The following is a 24,337-nucleotide window of genomic DNA, read 5'->3' as shown; positions in this document are numbered from 1 at the left end:
CACGCCTGCGCGTGTAAAAAGTCCGCGAGGGTGGCCTAACTACCACCGCCCCTAGCGCCATCTGGTGCGTAGGAACGCTAGCGACTGCTGAGTCCGTTGTTCCGTGCATGGGCACGGCGTGCAACCTGGTTAAAATAAAGCTAGGGCCGTGGCTAGAGTGCCTAGATGTTCTAACGCGATAACGTTAGTGCGCCCGTCTGCGTAAAAATTTGAAAGAAGTCACTATTTTTTTTTACTCATTTATCTATGGAAAAGCTTCGTTAAATCGGGCTTGATGCAAGCTAGTTCCGTTAATTCGGGTCAATGACAACACTGAACCTTATGAGTAGTTTGCCGGGGAATGGAAATTTGTTCGTTGGATCGGGAACTTCGTAAAATCTCGTTTCGTTCGATCGAGTTTTAACATTATAATTACTGTTCAGAACCCGTATGTATCATACCTATAATCTCTTATTATATGAGATCCTGTACAAGACGCCGTGTGTTCTCATCTAAGCACCATTCAGGACCAGCAGGTATCATATGCGAAATCTCGTATCATATGAGACCCAGTATAATAACCCGTATGTTATCATATAATTACTGTTCAGAACCAGTATGTATCATACCGTAATCTCATATGAAATCCTGCACAACACCCTGTGTGTTCTCATCTAAGCACCATTCAGTCAAAATTGAAGACACATGATACTGAGCATATCGAACGAACAGATGACTCATGCACATATTCCTTAACACTGCTCAAATATTCCCAAGCAGACAACGTGACCTCGTCAGGGCACAACACGCAAGATTCCGGTGTAAACAGGGTGAAAGAAGGGTGAGCAAGCGCTCATTGGCTGGTTCGACGCCTATAGCATATCTGTGATCTCGTACTTAGGCGCGTGGACTGATTCACGCGCTTTCCAAACGCCAAGCAAGCCCTCTCGAATGGGCTTCACAACTTATCTCTCTCCAGTGACGTCATGTGCCCTATCTCTTTCCCGTGTCATCATCATTTTATTTCTACACACGGTTACAGAACTGTGCACCAACAAACACACACTGCATCTCTGATTAGTGAGTACTGCCACTCCTAAGCAACCAGGGGTGCTGCTCCGGACATTGTCAGATTCCGCCATGTTTTCGAATTCGCCATCTTGCCAGCTCTGATTGGAGCAGAGGGTGGCTACGGCGTCTCTGATTCGTTCAAAATGTGGTCATTGCGGAATTTCGTCAATATGGTGGAATTTTCGACGATGGACGGTATAGCAAACCGAAATTGATAAAATTAAACACTTCTTACTGTTATTTCCGTCAAATGTCTTGTGCGTGATCGTGCCGTTGCCGGGAGCTGAAATGGCGTGGTAGCGTGAACGCTATATAAGCGTCCGTTAAAACGCGTGAAGCGGAGAACAATGAGAGAAGGAGCGTTCCAGCTAGGGAAAAGAGCCCCCAATGATGTGCGCATAAATTCCAACAAAATGTCGAAATGAGTCAGTAGGGTGTGAATTCCTAACCGTGAATCGACACCATCACTCGCCCAGCAATTCACCATTTTGTTGAAGCGTGCAAATCAAACGCTCGTCACACTCTGGGGAATGCAAAGTAGGGAAATGTGGCTTCTCGTTTCTTATCTGTTTCCTCGTGCTCATGTTGCATTCTTCAGAACGATGGTAAGTATACAGGCCCGCCAATCACTTCTTGTCACTGCTACAGTAAACATATATAGGTCATGTGAAATTTTGGTAACTCATTTCCTTAGTGACAAATAACACATTTAATGCAGTTAGTCGGTTTACGTCACGTCTGCCATATGATAAAAGCGTGGCACCTAAAGAAAATAGTTGTTCAAGTAGAGTGTCGGTGTTGTTTGCCTGTCATTTATAACAGAACAGATCAAGCAGAGTTCTTCGTTATTTTTTATTTTTTAAGTGACGGTGCTGACAGACGGTGCAGTGAGGAAAAGCGCGAGCAGGAAGTTATAGAAAACAGACAAAAAGCAGCTGTCTGTCTTAGGAGCAGCACCTCCTCAACAACATCAGTTATGAGGAGGCTTTCGCTCTAAGCCAACTCTCATCTCACGATTAAAATATCAAATGAGTAATGCAGAAACGATCTTACTAAGCAACCGCTCAGCAAATATACATAAAATATGTTGCATTTAACAGGGACAGTTTAACTGTACCGACTACTGCAAACAACATTTTAATTTGTAGCCTGCAGTACTATGCAGGGATTATGAAATGTTTGTCAAATTAATATACTTTCAAGCCTGAAGATTTCTTAACTCCTAGTCAAAAACAGACATCACAGTTGTGTAGGTTGTTTCCAGAAGAATGTGTAAAGAGGACAAATGTTATGTGCTACGCATGAACTCAAGTCTATATCAGTTCTGCATAAACTTTATTAACAGATTAATGGTATTGGTTGTTCACAATGGGGCTTAATATACCAGTATTGTCTGCGTTGAATGTCATTAATGCAGTCCATAGTACGCGCATAGGACACACCTGTTTTCTTCAAGGATATAGAGTTGCAATTTTGATGCTTTCTATAATGCTTCCATTTTAGAAAGTTGTCGCACAAGATATATCTCAGACGAAAATAATAAATATCCACTTCAAACACACGACAAAATTCAATTCAAGCAATCGTTCTCACGTGCTCACGTCGGAAGTGACGAGATGAAGCTTGCTCCTAAAACTGCACTCTGCTATTGAAGTAATCGTGTTGGTATTCACGCCTGTTTCACTCCATAGCACGCATAACGTCCTACAACAGCTCATGCACTGTTGCATTATGTACACGTGTTTTAGTCTTCACTGCATTGTGTCCTAGTTTGGCATGCGCGTACACGTCGTGACCACTCCGTGTCCTCGAAACGTTCGCCTCGAAATAAGTCAGCGAACTTCGCGCTGTTTTCGGCAAACTTAACGCGTAAGTGCACGTGCATCGTCCACGTAATCGCTGCATCTGTGAGCAACACACTCCTCGGTTGAACTGTATATGCTCGCACTGGTGAAAGTGACCAGCTCAAACATGCGCAGTGTGGGAATGTATGTGATGATAATGACGATGGTAATGATAATGACTATTTCTGTGCCGGGTCCTGTGATGTTAGGGTTACCTGAACATATATATATATATATATATATATATATATATATATATATATATATATATATATATATATATATATATATATATATATATAACGCCTTCTTCCTCTTCTCCAGGTCCGGCTCATGCCGTAGCAATATATATATATATATATATATATATTGCTACGGCATGAGCCGGACTTGGAGAAGAGGAAGAAGACGTCAGCTGGTGCAGCCTAGGGACGCCATCTTGACTTCACCATCAATCTCGTCCCTTGAATAAAGCCGGTTCAACATTAACCGTGACAGTTTTGTAGTGGAGGTGCCGGGGTACTTCGACCAAGACGACGGAGCTGCTGCAGCAAGTGCCACGCCAGAGCCGACTCCTCGCTCGACTGCCTCCAACACCACCTGAGATACCCTTGTCCCACAGCGGCGACCAACATCCTTCTCTGGCTGCTCCAGTGCGAACAACCGGTGCCTGGATGCATGAGATGGAGCCCCGCCCTTTCATCAGGAAAGTTCGGCGAGGACGTGGAGGAATGGCTCACCCACTACAAGCGTGTGAGCAAGTACAACGGCTGGAACTCCACGGCTCAGCTCGACAATGTGGTTCTGTTCCTCACAGACACTGCGCTAGTGTGGTTCGAGAACCATGAAGATACCTTCACAACGTGGGACAGCTTCGTTACTCACCTCACAGAGTGCTTTGGCGATTCCACCACGAAAAGGAAGCGGGCGGGTTGGATACCTTCTCAAAGGCATAGCCGACGGTGTTTACAATTATTTAATCGGAAAGGAGAGTCTCGCCTCGGTCGTCGACCTCATCAAGCATTGTCGCACATTTGAGGCCTTGAAGCTGCCAAAGTGTCACGCCAAAGTTCGGCAGGTTAGCAAATGTCACAACGGTAGCAAGCGTTGACGAAAACGACAACTACAGTTTTCAATTTGACCTTGCGGCAACTACAAGGGATATTGTCAGCGAAGAACTTGAACGACACACCAAAGGGGCGGATGTCGAACAGCTTGGTTGCGCTTCCAACCAACCTCAAGAACATGCATCTGCTGTGTCCGCATTGTCTGCCATGCCAGGCGTTGCAGACCGTCGAGTCGATCAGCTACGACAGCACCGACGTACCTTTCCCGACGACATGACGCACGATCAACGAACCCGTCAAGCGTTCCATATATATATATATATATTTGATAGAGAGAGAGAGAGAATGTCCCAGCTAACGTTAGCCAAGGTGTTATCCGAGAAACAGGAAGAAAAAAAGCACACGTAGAGAAATACGGTTACAAGACCTGCGGTATTTATTCGTTAGACATACGACGACGACCGAATTCCGTGCGTTTTATAATTGTATCTTGCAGCTTGCATTTTCATTCATGTTTTTCTTCTACCAGCGCGGCTAACGTTAGCTGGGACGCACGGTATATAGTACACGACACCGAGAATCACGGAGTGAAAATATGTAGATGTACAGTTTGGTTCAGGGCCGTTTATTTTCCAGATGGCGGGGGCGTTACATGGAAGGTGTGACACAGCATGAGACACGAATTGCCTGCGTACATTGGTAGTCGTGCTCGGGCATCGTAATCAGTGACGCCCTGAAAAATACAAAAAAAAACGAAACAGTGACCGCCGGGAGACGTCAGCAATCACGGTATGGCAGGCCTTCTGGTGTGCAGAGGGTTGGGGAAAGAACTAGAGCTTGCTGCGAATGGCCGCCACCTCGCGATATGAGTATTTCTGTTCCGATGTAGTCCTCCTGGGGGGAACTGCGAAGAGCTCCCGGTAAATCGCGAGGCTGTTGATCCGTCGAACTACACTCTAACATGGTGCATGCGTGTTCTCTTATAACAGAAATTTTCATTCTACGTGAACGTGAAAAATGACTGAACCTATGCGGCAATTTTTTTTAACAGATGCAAGGGCATTGAGCAGGCATTCTTAGTACATGTTGCAGACAGCGGATGCTCATTCTTTGAAGTGTAGTGTCGCACAAAAATGCAGTAGCCTTGCTGAAGGGCAGTGCGAGAAAAGTGATAAACGGTGAGGTTATTAATACTTCTACTTCAGTAAGTTGTATTATATGGTGACCTTAATCGTATTAACCCTTTGAGACGCTGTCTCTTGTGCACAGCAGGAGAGTGCATCAATAGCAAAAGCACTGATGAAAGTAACGGCATTTAAAATGTGTTTCATACGTATTGAAACACTTATTATTGTAAATGTGCTACAATTTTGAATAACGTGCAGAGTGTTTTAGCGAAATGAGTGAGAAGGTAGACGGCTGGGTGTTCTTACTGTATGTCAGTATGGTGTACAAAGCGGGTTCACTTCTTTCATTTTTTTTTTCACAATGTCATGCACCAGGCATAATTTTCAAGTGGCTGTATAAGTGCTCTTCAAGCTTTTCAAAACACGACGTAGTATATGTTCTCATATCTTGTGTTCCTGTAGTGAGTTTTCGCATTGAGTAGAAATTTTGTAGACTTGACAAAACTCGCTAAACAATTGAAAATTCTTAATCGTTTTTGCAGCGGTACACTTTCTATCATTCTGAAGATACAAGAGATATGGTGAAAGCAAATTTTCAATAAACGGGATGAAGTGGCGTCTGCAAGAGTTAACTGAGACTGACGTTCACTCAAGATGATTGTGCGTTGAGATCGATCATTGCTTCGACATTTGTGAGACAGTAACTCCTCAGGTGTGTTATATGCTAAGTAATGCAAGGCTGGGGATTTACAGCAGCGAAATACTGTTAGCCTTGAAGTTCGTTAGCTGATTTTTGCGCAATTTTATTTATATTCGCAATATCAACCTGTCAAGGACTTTGGTCAGGCGTCTTACCTATGGCTGAAGAGGCTATTATATTATTCGCAATCCAATACACACGAAGGAATAAATCGCTGACATTTATAAAAAGATATCAGCGCTGAGGCCAGGTTTGCGGGATCGAATCCCGGCTGGTGCGGTCGCGTTTCGATGGGGACGAAATGCAAAGCACACGCACACACGTGTACCGAGCATTGGGTGCACGTGCAAGAACTAATTTTGAATTATTTCAATTTTTTATTAACCTGTCTCATGCCAGTTGATGATGAATGGTTAACTTTGCCTGTAATAGAAGAAATGCGCATTTCGCTGATAATGATTGCTCAGGCGGAACAGTTCAGTTAATCAGTGCTAAAATTGATATGACTGTGTTCTTCAGTTAAAACTGTATTGTGAGTAAGACCAGTCATTTATACAGGGTGTTCTCACTAACGTTAGCCATGCTTTATAACGACAAAAGAAATTAAAAACCAAGTTGAACGATACGGTCTCAGTCGTTAGACCACCGACGACCAAACATCGTAGGCTTTATAGCTGTATGTTGGGCCATGTTCCTAAATTCTTATTTTCGTCGAACAACTTCGGTAAAGCTAGCTGGGATACCCTGTATAATACCTATGTTATGCATTGAATATAATTTTCGGGTGCTATTTCAACCTAACCAGCAGTTTGTTACTTCGTCGCCTTTTGCTTAGTGCTCTTTTTATCTGCCACACATTATCCCGATTACTGATGCGCACTGAATAATGTTGCATAATTACCCCCCCCCCCCCCCATTTTTCTTTTCATCGCGTCATCTCTTTCTATCAGTTACTTTGTAACCGCTACTCCGTATAATGTCTTCGCACGTGAAGGCGCAAAAAAATGAATGAATACTCTCACGTTGTACTCGCGGTCAGGAACGCGGTAGCAAAACTGTGAATAACGGAACTCTTTATTAGCCGAGCCTGTGCCCACAAAAACGGGCTATACGCTGAATCTTCAACGACAACGGCGAGCGCAATCGGCGACCGTCGAAACCTTGTCAGCGGGTCAAGCGCGTCGGCTTTTACAGATTCGTCGACGGTCCCAGCGTGATCGCTGGTGCCCTCGTGCCTTCCAGAAAGTTCGAGACAATTCGTGTCGCGCGTATACGATCTGATTACACGGGGTTCGGCGAGAACGTGCACGAAAGACAGAGTCAACGATAGCGTTCGAGTAAGCTACAAGTAATGCCGGTGCGGCTTGCGCTGAGCGATAAGATTAGGTTGTTGGAGGGTGAAATGCAGCCCCACCGAAAAAAGGTCAGTACCCGTGTCAATACGGTCAGTTTACACTATGGTCCAATAATTGCCCGCAATTTGTAAGGTTGATCATTTCACTCAAATGGGAACCTTAGATGTATAATATGTAATAGGCTTACATTCTCGTTTCACTCGAAAAATTTGGTTACTAGTAGGATGAATTTAAGTATTGAACATTAACATGAAAGGTCCAGTTCCATTCAAATTTTCGAACCACGGTTTAAAATAATGTACGCCCGTTGGGACGTATCATTTCCCAACCAATAATCCTCGTCCCTCTTACTTTAGTTTCCTTTCTTGAAAACGCTGCGCTCGCTACTTTCTTTTCAAGAGTGTAATTTCACGGTGATAACGCGCTTGTCGTTCATCGCATGGAAGTACCGTGGCCATGCAGCCTTAAAAGAGAAAAAAAAAAAAACAGGCATGCAAAATAGATCTGTACAGGCTCATGCGTGGCTCCTGTCTTTAGTGATATTTTTTTAGCTCATTGTGGCAGACTAATTTTTCACCGCCTCAAAGATTTTAATAATGCGAATGTGTTTAGATATGTGGACAATTTCTTTTAAATTTTAATACAAGGAAGCGAAGATGGTTTCCCAGCCACTGTAAATAATCTCATGGCGCTTCATGACGAATGTTGCAATCCTCTGAAACTAACGCATGCAATTCCAGAAGATGGTGTTTTGCGGTTTGTTGATTCGAAGCTAAAGCTCACTAGCTATCACGTGTGCTGGTAGTACCGTACAAGGGCATGTAAATCCCTGTTACCTTATCATTAATCCCATTCGAAGATTGTTAAAAGAGTAATAGCTATGTGCGATGCTTAGATAACGCCCTGAAGAAATCTTTTCAATCCGTGGCAAGAAGTTTCGAAAGTAACTTGACAGGACTTTTGTCAGCAGGGTATCCTGACAGTGTTCTAGTATCTATAGCTGAGGGGAAATTGAAGAAAGAGACAAGAAATGAAGGCTGCTTTCAAGAAGGAAATAGATACCGCACTGTAGCAATTTCGTACACGCACAATATCTCGCACCACCCAAAAAAAAAAAAAATGTTGACCAGATGCAGTCTCTAAGAATGTTAATAAATAACTCGGCTCGTTTTATACGGCTTATAGCTACAGCCGAACCGGTAAGCATCGCAATCATGAATTCTAACTTCCAGCTGTACCTTCACTTGCGTCACGCCGTACGTTGTTGCTACGCCTAAGCGGGTTTTTTTTTTCGTTTTTTTTTAAAGCTGTCTTATCACCCCTTCTTGCGTCATGTGCTAGTCCTTCCTACAACGTTAAATTTCGCGCCATTCAGACCCTGCTCGTAAGGTTGGCATACCGTTATGCAAAACCGCTTCGTTTAGCCACTCTTACATACAGCGAACGCCTAATGATTGGAATTGTCTTCCCGCACCATTAGAACGATCCCAAATATTGAGAAAATTGGTGAACGCATTGGCCAATATTGCATAACAGTTTGTCTCGCACTCTTGTTCTTTTTTTTTAATTTTGTATATAAAGAAAAACTCATGCTTGTTATATTATTTTGTTCTGTACATTAATCACGTCCCCCTGTAAAGTCCATTGACCCTGAGGGCAATTTAAGTAAGATGTGTGATAAGAAAAACGTAAATGCATTAGTAATTAGTTCCCGTCGGTTGTGCATAGCAGACCATGCGAATTAGAACGGCCAGGTAAGCAGATCGGCTTTTTTTGTGTGTGTGTGTGTGTGAATGTGTTGGTTGTTTTTTTTTTTATTACGCGAATAATGTTTATGCTTACCCCATGAAGCACTACACCATGCTGCTTCTAGTGAACATGCGAAACACTCAATTGTCCTCAATAAAAAAATTATTTTACCATTTTTTGTCTCATTTGCTGTCGCTGCCGTTGAACATAGCCTACTGTAGCGCATTTGTTGATCCAGTCTCTCATCTATAATTTTTTTTTCTTTCCACACCGAAGAGCTTCATAGTGAAAAGGCAGGCATTTACACAATAATAAGACTTCTTTAAAAAATAAGTATTTCATGCGCATTTTAGTCGCAACTTGCAATGACATTTTCTGAGATGATCACTTGCTGTGCTCGTTAACACCGTGTTCATTTCGAACCCCTGTAATCATCCCACTGAGGGCATTGACAGTACGATCAAATCAACAAAAAAATATTTCAAGCGCAAGCAATTTCGGCAGACGACGCCGCGATCTGCATTGACACGAACAGGTTATGAATAGCTCGCGTAAACGCTCACTGCAGTCCGCCAATTATTCCTCAACGTGGTTCGGTGGACACGTGGTGAGCTCGCCGAACGACGCCTACGAGTAAATGGAAAAAACTTACCCATGGCCGAAAATGACTGTCGTGGTATCCGCTTTCCATGCTTCGTCCAGATGGTGCGACCATGACGATTCGAGGGAACCGACTCTTCTTAGAAATTTCGTCCGTTTAGTGATTCGTTGAAGCACCAGCCCGCACAGTGTCGTTTACACGTTCTACTGCCGTCGACTCACTATCCTTCACTCACTATAGGGTGCACGATAGACAGTATCAAGAAAGCACCCAGAGACTGTATAGGCTGACTTTTGTAGAGAGTACATGCTTATCTTATCTTCTAGAAGGCCCCGATACGGTGTCCATATGACTCGCTTCCTAAACTTAAAACTTGTGACGGCAATTAACCCGCTCGTTGGAGTAATTTCAGCGCCACCCGGATAGCGCGAGGCCAGTTCACTCCGATCCATGACGTCACGCTACCTGGCACGACGGCCATAAAATCTAATGGGGATGCTCCCGAGTAAGCCGTGGTTATTTTGACGTCACCGATTTCGTCACGCCGGCCTTGGCGATGGAAATTTCGGGGCCAGGTAGCATGACGTCGTGGATCGGAGGGAACAGGCCTTGGTGCTGTTCTGGGTGGTGCTGGTAATTAATTCTCGAATTGCTAAATATAGCGGGGCCTATATTTGTAAAACTTCTGTTAAGTACCGGCCGCGAATTTCGGCATGTAAAAACCCGCCAATTTAGGTACCTTAATTTAGTAACGGGTGCACATGCAAGGTTGGCCACATACGTTAAACACAGTAACATTATTAAGTAGCGCATTCTTGAAATTGCAAAGGTGAACATGTGCTCTTTACTTTAAATAACGCTGGCAGCCACTCAGCCTGGGATGTATTGGTTATATTTTGTTAGGTCTCAAGGTAGCACTCACGTTATTCAAAATTAAAGGGAGAACGGGCGTTTGATTCCTCCGTCAGGCGATATTACTATACCAGCTGTTACGTTACGTTTTGCGCGCCACAAGAGCTGCGGTTTATAGATTCCGTAAGGTGTGCTTCCAATTAATGCCAACCTTAGAGCTGTCTAAGAAATATTTCAAGCATTCAAGCTTGGGCTGACATTACCAGTCTTCCAGGTAGAAAACTCGGCTCGCTTTTTGAAATGCGAAAGATGTGCATTTTTCCGCAATATTATAAGGCTTCGAGTTCAGTCATATGTCGGCGTGCTTTGGAATTGAACTCCGACGATCGTTTATATTTATGTCGATTGTTACAGCGGAACGAAGCTTCTCAAAGCCAGCCGCTGAGAAAGCATTCTTGCCTATGAGAGACGTTTTGCGAATAACCGACAAGGTAAATATACCTGGTAGCGAAGCTTTCATAGGAGCCCATACGTTCAAAACATGGCGGTCCATCTGCGGTTCATGGGGCTTAGCGCCATCTGTATGTGGTGGGAACACTTCCGGCGGAAGAAAAAAATAATGTGACGCCATGTCCGTTAAAAGCAGAAGTGACGTCATTTTGTTTTCGAAGGCGCGAAATTTGTTTTGTTGTCCTTCCTTTGGAGCTATATATTCAAATGCCCCGCCACTCGATTTGATGGGCGTTCTGACCTTTCAGCGTGGAAAGCGATGCAGGAAAAGGCCAGCCATACGGTTGTCGAAATCGCATCCCTGCGCAGAGCATACTTTCTTTGGAGGCCGACGAAAGCTTTAGGTGTAGAGTGCTGATCCTATCGTCGGATGCCAAGCCCGTCGGCCAGCGCAGTCGCCCGAAAACAACTACACAATTATCTGGCGGTCGTAACTCACTACTTTTGACTGAGGAGATTAAGAAGCGATGAAGCTACCCGCGCCACCAAATTCAGACAAACTTCGACAAGCAAGAAAGCACAAACTGTGAGGGGGGCGTATTTCAACAGGTGACCTTTACGAGTGCGCCTTTCTGCCCATTTCAAGACGTGCATTGCATTGCGAGCGATAGTGGCGTCAACGCCCCCTGTAGCGATAGGCGCTGAAAAGAAATGCATTTATTAATAATAATAAAGTTAAACTTGTATTTTCTTAACTCGTCACGAATATATAAAATTGACTAGGAATTTTATTTTCGTTGACTGAATCTAACTGTGTCTCGTTTGAATTTAAAAAACGCGTTTCTCTTTCCCAATGTTTGTTCCCTCCAAACATAGTCGCGCTTCAATCGCTTCTCCCATAACCCCCCATGCTGATGTCGATGACAATCTGTACTGAACCGCTTTTCGCCCGAAGCTTCGCGACCTATTTGAATCGACCTTGTAACCGATCTGATCGCTCTATATGTCAGTGTTTCTTTTTTCGCAGTTTCAGAAACCGGCAGTTTCCTTTTAAGTTATCTGTTTTAATTTCTAGCGATAGCCAGCAGAAGTCGCTGTTTATAGAAATAGCTGTAATAATTAAACTGATCGTTGCCCGCTGCGGTGACTCGCCGGAAATGGCTTCCATCGCTCAAGTGCGAGGTCATGCGTTTGATTCCCAATCGCGGGCCGGTCGTGTAAAATGTACAGAGGATAACCGATGATCTGTCAGAAAAAAAAAAGATAGAATGGTTCTTTGCCCAGCAGTCTTTACGAGCCCTGAGCCGCCTTGTGATTTTAATGCAGTATTAAGAGGAAGCTTTAGCTCGGGCCCAACTCAGACGCGGCCTATTCAAATACATGTAAAAACGCAAATCGTTTTTCTGAGATAACCCCTGGACCGATTTTGATGAAGTTAGTTGCATTTGAGAGATAAAGTTAAATTCGGGTGACTGTTGGAAGCAGAATTTTGATTTAGAGCTTGAACTTTGTTAAAAAGATTTTCAAAAATTCAGAAGTTTGAAAAAAATAGAAGCACGAAGTTTACAAACTAATAGCTCTGCATCAAGAACAGATAACGCGATTCTGTAAACGGCATCCATTAGATCATTCAAAGCGGACAAACTTGATATGTCATTTTACATCTTACGTGAATTTGTTACGTTGTTTACCAGGGTTCTGCAAAAGTTGTGTTTACATATTAATACATTTTTTGAGCTTCATGTGTAACATATCAATTTTGTCCACTTTAGATGTGCTATCAGATACAATTCACAGAATTGCGATATCATTTTTTCTTGTTGAGTTACAGAGTTGTAAACTTGATAGTTTCGTTTTCTGAAAATTTGCAATTTTCGTCAATTTTTTATAAAAAATTGAGGACCTAACTCGAAAATTTGAAACCAACAGTCACTAGATTCTAAGTTTGTCTTTTAAATGCAGCAAACCCAGTCAAATTTGGTGCAGTGGTTGCCGAGAAAAACGAATTCTCCTTTTACATGTATTTAGATAAAAGCACCCGAGCTAAAGCTTCCTCTTGAGGTTTTTAGCAAACGTAAACGCCGTACGCATGGTCTGGCCAGGTCATCTGTAGCGCAACCTCGCCTTGCACGCTGCAGTGCAAGAAGTTTTCACAGCGCGTGCTTCTCGGCCCTCGGCTTCAAGACCAGCCGTGGGTTGCTCAGCGGCTATGGTGTTTGGCTGCTGAGCACGAGGTCGCGGGATCGAATCCCGGCCACGGCGCGGCCACATTTCAATGGGGGCGAAATGCGAAAACACCCGTGTATAAGGTTTACGTGCACGTGAAAGAACCCCAGGCGGTCGAAATTTCCGGAGTCCTCCACTACGGCGTGCCTCATAAAGAGAAAGTGGTTTTGGCACGTAAAACCCCATAATTAATTATTGACTTCAAGGACCCTCTTGAGGCGCTAGTTTTATTGTATAAGTTTTGCTATATCATCTACTCCTAAGGGAACATTTATGGTCATAGCTGAAATCAATGGTCGTTTTCATTATTTTGATACTCACATGTTTCACCCAATTTACAGCGACTTAATTTTATGCCTTTTTACAGGCATGTTGCGTCTACCATTTACAACTCGTTTTCTCATTGTCCACTCCATTCATAATACATTGAGAAACCAACACCATATGTCATGGCGCTCCTGAGCCACATCTGGCCCTTGTGAAATGATTGTCATTTGAACACATAAAATGTCATTGCATTTTTATTTGTAATCGTCGTGTTCCAGTATACGAACGACGTGTATGATCACAATTAATTGTTGATGATAGCAGTTGATTGACTGACTGATCGATTGATTGATTGATTGATTGATTGATTGATTGATTGATTGATTGATTGATTGATTGATTGATTGATTGATTGATTGATTGATTGATTGATTGATTGATTGATTGTGATATTATAACCCCACAAACGGCTTCCCAACTATTCGTCACTTTTGCTGTTGGCATGCTACTCTCAGTCTATGCTCAGTAGTCATGCGTTCAAATTTCACTGATGCCTCGATTTTCTTCCGCTTCAAGTTGTCAGACTCCACGTTATTTTATGTAAGCGCAAGAAATTAAAGCTGGACGATTGATATGGACGGCGTTTACACAGCAATGTAACGCGTAGCTAAGCAGCAGGGCCTACGATCTCATTTAAAAATTATCGCCTTCTGGACGCTCGCAAAGTTCATTCATGGTGGCATTTGCAACGCCATCGTTTCCGAAATCGTCATCTGCAACGACAAATCTTCGCAAGATACATCACGTTGCTGTCGTCTGTTTGAAAACTCGTTGTCGAGGCCCGAACGCCCCATGACGTTTCGATTTTGGACTGATCAGTAGTTAATGTTGGTGCAAAGATAAATCGCCACCTCGTCGTTGGCTACGTCCGATCGATTAAGGATCACTCACACTAGGCCGACCCGGCACCGATTTCGGTCTGCCGACTGTCGGCGACAACGTTTTTTATCTTCGTGTCGGCGCCTCTGTCAAACTGCTCTCCGTCGACCGTCGGCGGAGCCTTTAGCAAAGAGACACAGGAAAGTGTGAAGGAGAGATACTGTGAACCGGCGATAACACACAAGCTATTTCGGCCGGTCAGTCCTGTTTCGGCCGGTCAGTCCGAGCCTGCCTTTCCGGCGGGACCGACAAAAGGCGTTCCCACATTCATTCATTCATTCATTCATTCATTCATTCATTCAGCAATCGTTCTTACTGAGACGATAAACGGCATGTCGGTACCGACAAATGAATACGTAGAGACAGCGGACGAGGATTACGAACACAGGTATTCAGTGCTGATAGGCACTATGTCCATCGATAACGCAGAGCCAAAGTCTGGAGGTCAGGGTCTGATAAAAAGCTCCGCTTATTAGGAAAACCCGCCACAGGCAGCCGTGGCTCGTCTCTATGTATTTCTGGGCACACAGTGATACGCGATTCTCGTTTTCGCTTATAGTTAGGTAATATTTATTTCGCTATCAGGGTTTTACGATATCTCTATAATTGTTGCTTAGCACTGTAACCACGTTTCACACACAAAAAGAAACCAGTATAAGAGCAATACATGCGCGCACTAGTTAAGAAGTTCACCGAAATTACAAACTGTCGCAGAGAGCTTTCGACTTGAACTGCAGCTACAGTCTCAGTGGCTCTTGCGCAAGCGACATATACGGTCATAGTCAAATGATCCCCGCCTATGAAGGTGGCCTTGAAGCTAATCGGTTTGATGCTATCCGAAGAGGGCGGGGTGCTGGACGCCGTAGCTGGATCAAAGGCACGATAGGTGTTTAGTAATCAATCCGCTCCCGCGAGAGTCGCACTTGGGTGCTCAAATCTTCCGCGTTGGGTCACCCCTCGGGATTTCAGGATGTATATGCGAGTGCATTCTGTGGTGCCGGTCATAAAATTGAATTGATTGACACTTATTCGCGCTGAGTGCAAGTGTGAAGAGACCGTCAGTCATCTTCTGGGCCACTGTTCTCGCTTCGATAACCAGTGTCAGACTCCCCAGTGTGCCTTGAATAGACTGGACGATAGGCCATTCACAGAAGCAAAGGTCTTGGGAGCCTGGCCTCACAGTTCAGTAGCCTGGAAAGCCATTCGATCGCTTCTTCACTTCCTGAAGGCAACAGACACGAGTGCCCGACTGTAGGCATCCTGCACCTAACTTAGTGCACATGAAAGTGATAGACTCATGTTTTCTCTCTATCTCTTTCACTCCCCCGTCCCTCTCCCCACGTGTAGAGTAGCAAACTGGATTTAGTTTAGTTAAGCTCCCTGTCTTTCCTTCCCCTCTCTCTCTCTCTCTCTCTCTCTCTCTCTCTCTCTCTCAATCGCATTTTAAGGAATTATCTATATTGCTAAATCTATTCAACTACCGCATAAGTTTGTCGTTGGCGCATCATATGCTCAGTTGATTTCGCTCCATAAAACCTAACAAAACTGTAATCTATACCTGGCTTATGTCAGCCTGCCCAACTTACCATGCCATGTGGGTGTGTCTCTCTAACCTAATCTGTTATGTAATCTGTGCACCTTTTTCTTTTTCTATCCAGCGTGCGTATATCAAGGAAGAGGACTTGACTGCCACTCACATGGAAGGAAGTTCTCGTCTTCGCCGCTCGCGTCTGCTCCAGTGGACAGGTGAGACAGGTCTGGCATAGTGGCCGGCCTTGGCAGTGCTGCTGGCGCATCGCGCGGTGGAATGAACGGAGGTACTCGGCAGTCTAACGATGAGCCCAGGCCGTGCGGTATCCGGGACACGGCCTGGTACCGGAGGAACAAGTCTTGAGGCTGTTGCTGGTGCTGTGGTCCGTATCCAGAGACCAGCGAACCTCCGGCGACAGTCCCTACCGGTGTCGGAGGCTGACCCGCGGTGACAGCCACGTGACGGGCCTCCCTGGCGCTGGCGCCACCCGGAAGTCCACCGCTGCAGCCGTCCATACTTGAGGCCGGGCAGGACATCCTGCACAATCGAGAGGTACGGTCGCTTTGCATATTTGAAGGACATTTCACGCGGACAGCGTCTCGCCTTAGAGATAAGTACCACACCGGTGCTCGTCTGTGGAACGTAAAGTTTAATGCTAAGGAAAAAAGTTTACGGATGTTGTTTTAAACTGCTTCGCCGTAGAACCGAAGGGTCATAACCAACGACCTACGAAAATATTCCGTGCTGTGGCGGGGCGCACTTTTCTGGTAGCGTTGATTGATTGATTGATTGATTGATTGATTGATTGATTGATTGATTGATTGATTGATTGATTGATTGATTGATTGATTGATTGATTGATTGATTGATTGATTGATTGCCTAAGTGGACGATAGATTTCTCGCAAAGAAATAAATGTAAATTAGCTTCGCAGATCTTGCGAGCGATAGCACCACTTTAAGATGGCTAACAAATAGCCTTAGCAATAGAAAGGTTTGAAAGAAGAAATTGAAAAGTGACTCACGAGAAAGGCGCCTCTTGCGAATAGCGAGTCCAAAATTTTATTTCCATAATTTTTAGACGCCTTGGCCGACCTCCCGCTTAGCCCTTACCGCTTTTCGCGCATATTTGGGTTGTGACATAAACAACGCCTCCAAAACAGAACTCGTACGTATGCACACTAAAAACGGCGTAAAAAGAGCGGCAACATGACGCAGATAAATACACACGACAGGCGCTGAACGAACAAGTGACCTGTCTTCTCTGCGTACTTCTCCGACTTGCGTTACCATAATTATTTTTGCACTACTTTTTACTATGATGGTCAACCAACTCGCCTGGCTTTTACACTCTATTGTAGTATTTATTACTCCAAGCGCTCTGGAGATATGTGAACACCTTCCTTATGGCTTAAACTACGGCAGGCGAGAAATTAAGATTTGCTTTATCGCGGTGCAGTTACGGTGGTGAAGGAGGAGGCATACTATCAGAAACAGTGAACCTACGGGTGAATATGTGCCGTATCATAGCGTACTTAAAGGCATTGAGTACGTCCAAAAAGCACACGCTCAGAGCGCTATCAAGAGATTTGCGGTTACGTACAGACGCTAACTTTTCAATTTAGCGTTGCGGACTTTGCATAGCTTACGCGGCTAGCGTAACAACATGGCGGTGCCAGGACCGCCCTCCTCGATCGGAATTGGGCATTGTTACTTGTTTTTCGTCGCGATTGAAAAAACACGAATGGTAAAATCGGCTTTCGCTTAGTCTCGTCTCGGCTTGAAGACCGAGTATTGGCGACATTTTGCCCTGATTGTGGAGACGGTCAATCTCTTCTGGCGCTGCCAGCCCTAGCAATAGGCACCCCCAGCTACCGCGAAAGGTGCTTCAATTTCTATAACTATACTAAACAGAGCCACATCATATTAGGTTGTTCATCCGTTCGACGTGCGTACACGCGTAATCTTCTTCTAAACAGGCTTGTAGCATGGCCGTAACCAAATAGCATGCGACCAATTTAAGAACCGCAATGCTATACTTAGAATGTATAAATGCACGGTCGAGCACGATCGGGGGGGGAGGTCGCCGAGTCTAATCGCACAGCTCAGGTCGGTCACGTGTTTACACACACGTCACCGTGCATTCCAGAGCAATTACTGGCACTGACGTAGACTGAAGAATGTACAACAATACTCGCGCAGCGCATTAACTTTTTTTCTTTACTTCTTTTTCTTCGTTTACTTACACGATAGAAGTATATGTTGGCACACAGATACGATGCCGGGTACTCATTGGCTCTTGGTCATGTGCAGTGACGTGTATAGCTTTGCACACTTTTTCACATAGCTTGATAGGAAAAACGAGCCGAAGAACAGTTAATACGCGTACAATGACGTTATCACAAAGCATTAAGAGCAACACCGCAATGTTGCAAAGAAACTCTGAGAGCAACAATGCGAATGATAGCGCTATCACCTAACAAAGCAACACTAAAAGAAACTAATTAAGTGACATTGCGAACAACAATAATGTTAATAATGATACAAACTTGCAGTACAGATAAAAAGCACTCTAATAAAAAAGTTTTTTTTTTGCGTGCGTTGATAACGCCCAGCAATGTCGCCGTCTTCAAAACAATGTTGGTACTATCCAATTTGATTAGGCCATTACTAAGCAGTATCGAGGATACATGTATCTTAGATACTTTTAGTAAAGCAATGAAAGGGGCTAGTTGGTGAACGTTCATGGTTATATAGCGCTCACTTTTACAAAGACGATATAAGTGAAGGACGGGACGTGGACGGACATCGCACTACGTCCTTTCACGTCCCGTCCTTCACTTATATCGTCTTTGTAAAACTGAGCGCAATATAACCATGATCTTAGATACTCTTTGCGTATCTTGTAGCTGTATCATGGTACGTCTGGGAAGACTTGTATCAGTATCTGTATTCCGAAATATGAAAGAATCTATCGTGTATATTAAGATAGAAGATACTGACTATCGCAACGTCACCGTGCGAAACTATATACGTTGGCTGAACTCCGCTTCTCAAGCTGATACTGCTGCCAGTATGCCAACTGGATAAATCTAAAGGAAGCGACATTCTTTTATCTTACCGCCAGAACCCTCCAGCGAGGGTAGGCGTAATAACTGCAGACGGCAAAACTCCAGACGGCAAAACTCCAGACGGCAAAACTCCAGACGGTGAAACTCCAGACGTTAAAACTCCAGACGTTAAAACTCCAGACGTTAAAACTCCAGACGTTAAAACTCCAGACGTTAAAACTCCAGACGGTGAAACTCCAGACGGTGAAACTCCAGACGGTGAAACTCCAGACGGTAAAACTCCAGACGGTAAAACTCCAGATGGTAAAACTCCAGATGGTAAAACTCCAGACGGTAAAACTCCAGATGGTAAAAATACAGACGGTAAAGCTCCAGACGGTGAAATTCCAGACGGTAAAACCCCAGACGGTAAAACTCCACAGCGGTATTTGTACCATAGTGCAGAGGCTTCTTATTGATGTTTTTGTAGTTACTGACGATACGCCAGCTGGTCGGCAAGCAGAGCAGTGACTCCTTTCAACTACAAAAGCGACAAGCAAAAACCGCTGACAGCGCAGCGTAAAGAGAGTTTTCATGTTAAGCAGCTAAAGCAACCTCAATAAATTGTTTAAAATTTTATACTTCGAGTAAGAGAAAAATTTTGAGATACTAACAGACATTTCATTAAAATGAAACTAGGTTAGTCGGAATTAAGAAATTTCCAAGCTAGCATATTTCTGTGCATACGCGTTTGCTGCTACATTATATTAGATCTATGATAAGAAATTTGCGAACGTATCCAAGTATCTTAACATATAAATGAAACGTATAGTATCGGATACAATAATTGCGGTAGTATCCTGTTTCTTCATCTAAAATACTTGTTGCCCTAGTATCTTGTATCGTAGCGTGATACAATTGCAAAGTATCTTTGCCCAGCCCTCGATTAGGCTCATTTGTCTTGGTATCGAGTTAGCGACAAGGTCCACTTAGTTTCAAAAACTAGCCTTGCTCGACAGCAGCAACCTGACAGCAACCCTCAAAACAGTAAAACAATGTACAAGGAACAGAATGCTACAGAAATTCTGTCTACTAATGCATAAGCATTCTTTGGCGCGGCTATTAATTCGGTTTTGCTTGCTTATTTAGCTAATTTATGCGTGTCTACCCGTCGCCTCCGATCATTTACTGTTACGCTATTATAACAATCAAACGTGTTAACTTGACCAATTATGCATTTATTTTGGAGGTACAAAGGCGTCACGGGATGGACAAATTTTGCTGGGGTGCTCGCCAAAGAATGCTTACGTACTAATAGGAACCATTTAGGACTCCTTTCAATATCTTGACGTTCGCCTTTATGGTTTGGCCAATATTCGCACTCTTCCACTGAGTTACTTAGTAGAAAGTGGCTCCACTTGCAGCAAGTCGAATGCCCGCTGTCAGAACGTGGATTTTCCTAAACAGTGTCCTTCCGGCTTCGGACGGCTTCGGGGATTTGAAAGTCATTTTTCCACAATATTATATTGCGTTAAATATGCAACAGTTTGCAATGAATATGAATTGGGAATTTATAAAGATAAAGCGCAGTCAACAAAGCCACAATCACGAAGATTAAACAAATGCACTGACTACCCATCCTTGCCATGGAAGCTGAACAATAATGATGTTATTGACATCCCCTTCTGACCGGGATGGGGACAGATAGTCACCCAGCCTGCTTGAGCAAATCGGTTAAGCTATACCTGCTTATCAGTAACATTTTGCCTATATCTCCCTAATCTTTTCTTTATTCTTAAAACCTATATATCCACCTTGTACAGTTACATATGCCTTTAACGGATCCGGCCTTATCAATCTCTTCCCTGATTTTTTTTTCCACCAACACTGTAAACATATCTCAACTGCTGGTCGGTTAATACTTCCATCCGCTTTGAATCCCAGTGCGATGGCAAGGTAGGCCTTCCCTACGGGCCTCGCTGGAACTGAACTGGAACTGAAAACTAGACGGTGTTCGAATAGTGACATCTTCTAGTGGCGTCAAATATGGCAATTAAAAGGAAAAAAATGAGAGGTTTTCGAATATGGCGTCATAGGCTGGTTTTGTTTACACTTCAATCACTATGGGGACGATTTTATGCAGATAAATGGTCGAAAAAAAACGAGCTGATTTTTATCAATGCGGGTAGCCCTATTCGGAAGTCAGGTAAACTGGAAGCCTTGCTGATGTAGAATTAATGACGTCACCGCAGTTTGTGTGTGAGTGTAGGAGACAGAGAGAGAGGGAGAGGTTGGTTGTTTGCTTGCTTGCTTGCTTGCTTGCTTGTTTGTTTGTTTGTGTCCTCATTTTTGTTCGTTGAACTGAAATTTCGCTCGCACTAAGCGCCCTCGCTGAGCTATAAAGACGAAGTCGTCTTTTTGCGGGGCAGGCAGGGTACATTAATAGTATTAATCCCGTATATTCCACCGTAATTGAATATCTTCATTGAAATAGCTTCTGTTGCACTGGGTGCATCCGCTTCTAGTTCGATACATCAGTGTCCTGTTCGTTATGAGCGAGTTATTTTACGTGAGTATAGATCCGTAAGGTTCATGTGTCCGATGTAGAGGATAATTAATTTAATCCGTGTTCGTTGTATTCGGAGTCGACTATACCCGGCCATCAAATCGGTCCCTCCCTATTCCGTCTCTCGACAATCACTCTCTAAAGAATGCGACTGAAGTTATGCGGCTGCCGAAGGCACATCATTCTGGCCATTCACAAACAGTCAAAGAACCCTAAGCATACGATGTAAGCGTGAACGTCCTCACAGGATGTTCTGCGTGTGGCTTTGAGAGGTTCTAGCAGAACGATGGCGACGTTTCACCAATGGTCAGAGTAACCACGCCCAGCCCGCAGCCTTGAGGTGACGTGGTCGAATTTCGTGACGTCACTGCTCACGGCCACGTGATATTTGTTCGTAGTGAGAAAGTTCCCGTCGCAAGCTTTGCAACTTCCGAGTGAAAGAGTGAGTTGCGGGTCGTTAACGAGCTAGAAGTAGACCAGAGAGAGAGAGAGAGAGAGAAGGAAATGCAAGAAAAGCTCCTGAAGAAATCGATGTGAGCGACCTCTGGGTGATTTGATGCGTTTACGCGCATGGGGAGTGTATACAGCGAGAAGAGAAGCGAGACTTTGCGCGAGCAGACGAAGCTATCACGTGGGAAGTTGCGGACGCTAATTTTGAAACGGTCGTTGGTTTTTCTCCCGGTCCCTTGCACCCCTTTTCAACTCTGCGTTAAATAAACGGCATTCGTTTTACGACGGACGAACCGGGACGAACCCGAGTGCATAGCACTGTAGCGCGCGGCGACCGAAAAACAACAAAGTGAAGAAACGACCGAGCGCTCGAGGAAACCATCTCGAGCCGCGAGTTTACACGGTACCCTAGGTAAACAGAAAATCGACGTTCGTGCAAATCTTCGGAGGATACAGAGACAGAGACGGCGAGAGATTTAGTTCCTTTCCGGTCTCACTTTTTCTGTGAGCAAAGAAAGGCATGATCGCCAGTGCGGTTTGTAGGCTGGCCCGCTTCAGAATTTCAGTTCTCTCTTCTTCTCCTTCTTCTTTCTTTTTTTTTTTTGGTTGCAAGAGGGCGCCAAGAGAGTCTCAGAGGAAGTCGCCGAAAAGGCAACTCAACGAGCTCTCCCGAGAGCCTGGCACGGCAGCGTTGGAGACGCATGCTTTTCAGGTCGGAGCCTAGAAAATTTTTGGCTTCTCACCAAGTTCGTCACGTCGTGGATAAAGCCTGTCCGTTCTGATAATGATGAAAGTTTGCGTAGCTTCGAGTTGGACTCGAAATTTCTGTAATATATTCAGACAGCCATTAGTCTCCCAAGAGTTTGACCGCTAACCGACACATTCCAGGACCGAAAGGTGACACGTGTCACCAGGCGTCTAACAACTCGAGTCCCTCTTGCAAGCGGAATGTGTATACTATGGTGCCTGTTTCCAGTGCTTTTTACTTTCGGTAGAAGAGAACGGACTCGGGCTGATCGGTACATCTTATGTTGCTAAAGAAACATAGCGAGGACGGTACAAAGGACAGACACAGCCTTTAGGCTGACGTAAGCTGCAGAAAGAACGTGCAGAGCGCAAGGTAAGAAAGTCTTGTTTCCTCGCCTTGCATTCTTACCTTGCAGAGTGGAAGGTAAGGAGGGAAGGTAATGCGTCCTCGTCTTTCCGCCGCCTTCTGCGTTCCGTTTGCGTTACACTACACATAAGGTAACGAGGTTAACTGGATATCCGTCCGGTTGGCTACCTTACACAGGGGGAATAGTAGGTGGGCGATGACGGAGAAAGGTTACCCAAACACATGCCCACGCATATGGGCATGTGTGTTTCTCGCCCACGCAAGAAAATTGGCACCCAGTAGAATCTTGAGAGTATCGTACGCCGATGAACGGCGAGGCTTAATTATACTTGTACAGTCCACCTGTATAGTGGATCGGCTCTCGTTCAGCCACTTGCTTTATGGTTCTGGTCAGTGCTTCGTCTGCACCTTACGTTCGACCCGTCCACGTGGCTTACTCTTATGGCACTATCGTAAGTGTGAGCTCTGAGGCCAGACTTTTCCCAATTTTGTGTAGCCAGGCTGAAGGCACTCTCGGCGGCAAACCCTGTCACCGAGACGAAAGCCGCATTTGTTGAGGCCACGCTTACGCAGACGTACGTACAGGCGCCGACAAAAGTCGACGCAGTCGACGCAGCGGGAGCCGGAGCAGCGGTACACTGCATCGCGACGCCATCTACAGGCGGCATCTGGGATTGAGACAGCCAATGGGTGTCCTTTATTATCGGCAGACATTATCCCAGATGCTGCCTGTAGATGGCGTTGCGATGCAGTTTGCAGTTGCTCCGGCTCCCGCTGCGTGGAGTATACCACTTTTGTCGGCGCCTGTACATCGTCTGTCCCACCGCCTAAAGAAGGTAGCCGAAAAGTGCGGTACCCCCGTCGTGTTTTATGCTCTAGGTAAGCTTGCCGAAACGTGCCCAAAAGTAAACAACGGGGAAAGAGAAAGCGGCATGCGAGATGAGGCACGCTAGAAAGTTCGTCGCCTGTGCGACGGGCGTGGTATACAAGAAACCTCTGCCGCGTGGAAATGCTTATATCGGACAGACGGGGCGCGCTGTCTCACTGTTAGGCATAGCGATCATTGCGCACCTGCATGTAAAGGCGCCAATGGCGAGTGTGTACTTAGCCGATCATCGCCGAAGATGGGGGCGCACTCCCGAACTGACAGCTTTTGTGTCGTGAACACAGCTTGTAGACTGACGCGTGTGTACAAAAACATGCGCTTGAATCTGAACGAGCGATTTCGAAGCGTTCACTATCCACCAAGCCGCAGATAAGTGCGTATAAGTGTGGCCTGAATATCGCTAACGGAAAGGGAGATACGGTTATCTCCGTTTGCCTCGTCGTTCTTGTTTGACGTGCTCGATATATTCGTAGGATGTTCCTTTCCCTTCTAAGCCTATGAGTTGAAAGTCTAT

General features: G+C 44.8%; 2 protein-coding genes across 5 annotated transcripts in view; one reads left to right on the top strand and one right to left on the bottom strand.

The window, feature by feature from the left end:
- Nucleotides 1–16,145, bottom strand: part of LOC135917322 (zinc finger protein GLIS3-like) — a 64,440-nt gene extending 48,295 nt beyond the window's left edge. The window contains exon 1 of the mRNA XM_065450892.1: nt 15,925–16,145. Within this exon, the coding sequence (XP_065306964.1) occupies nt 15,925–15,991 (67 nt within the window). The 5' untranslated portion in view covers nt 15,992–16,145. The remainder of the gene's footprint in view (nt 1–15,924) is intronic.
- A 24-nt stretch (nt 16,146–16,169) lies between these two features.
- LOC135917323 (U11/U12 small nuclear ribonucleoprotein 35 kDa protein-like) overlaps nt 16,170–24,337 on the top strand; it is a 55,697-nt gene continuing 47,529 nt past the window's right edge. For 2 of the 4 annotated variants that reach the window (XM_065450899.1, XM_065450898.1), the window contains exon 1: nt 16,170–16,310. The gene's annotated coding sequence lies outside the window, so the exon portion shown is untranslated. The remainder of the gene's footprint in view (nt 16,311–24,337) is intronic. The other 2 variants (XM_065450901.2, XM_065450900.1) reach the window with 2 other exon arrangements.

This window comes from Dermacentor albipictus, chromosome 9, assembly GCF_038994185.2.
Source record: "Dermacentor albipictus isolate Rhodes 1998 colony chromosome 9, USDA_Dalb.pri_finalv2, whole genome shotgun sequence".
Lineage (NCBI taxonomy): Eukaryota > Metazoa > Arthropoda > Arachnida > Ixodida > Ixodidae > Dermacentor > Dermacentor albipictus.
The sequence above is the reverse complement of the archived record's forward strand: the minus strand, read 5'-3'. Positions and strand labels throughout refer to the sequence as shown.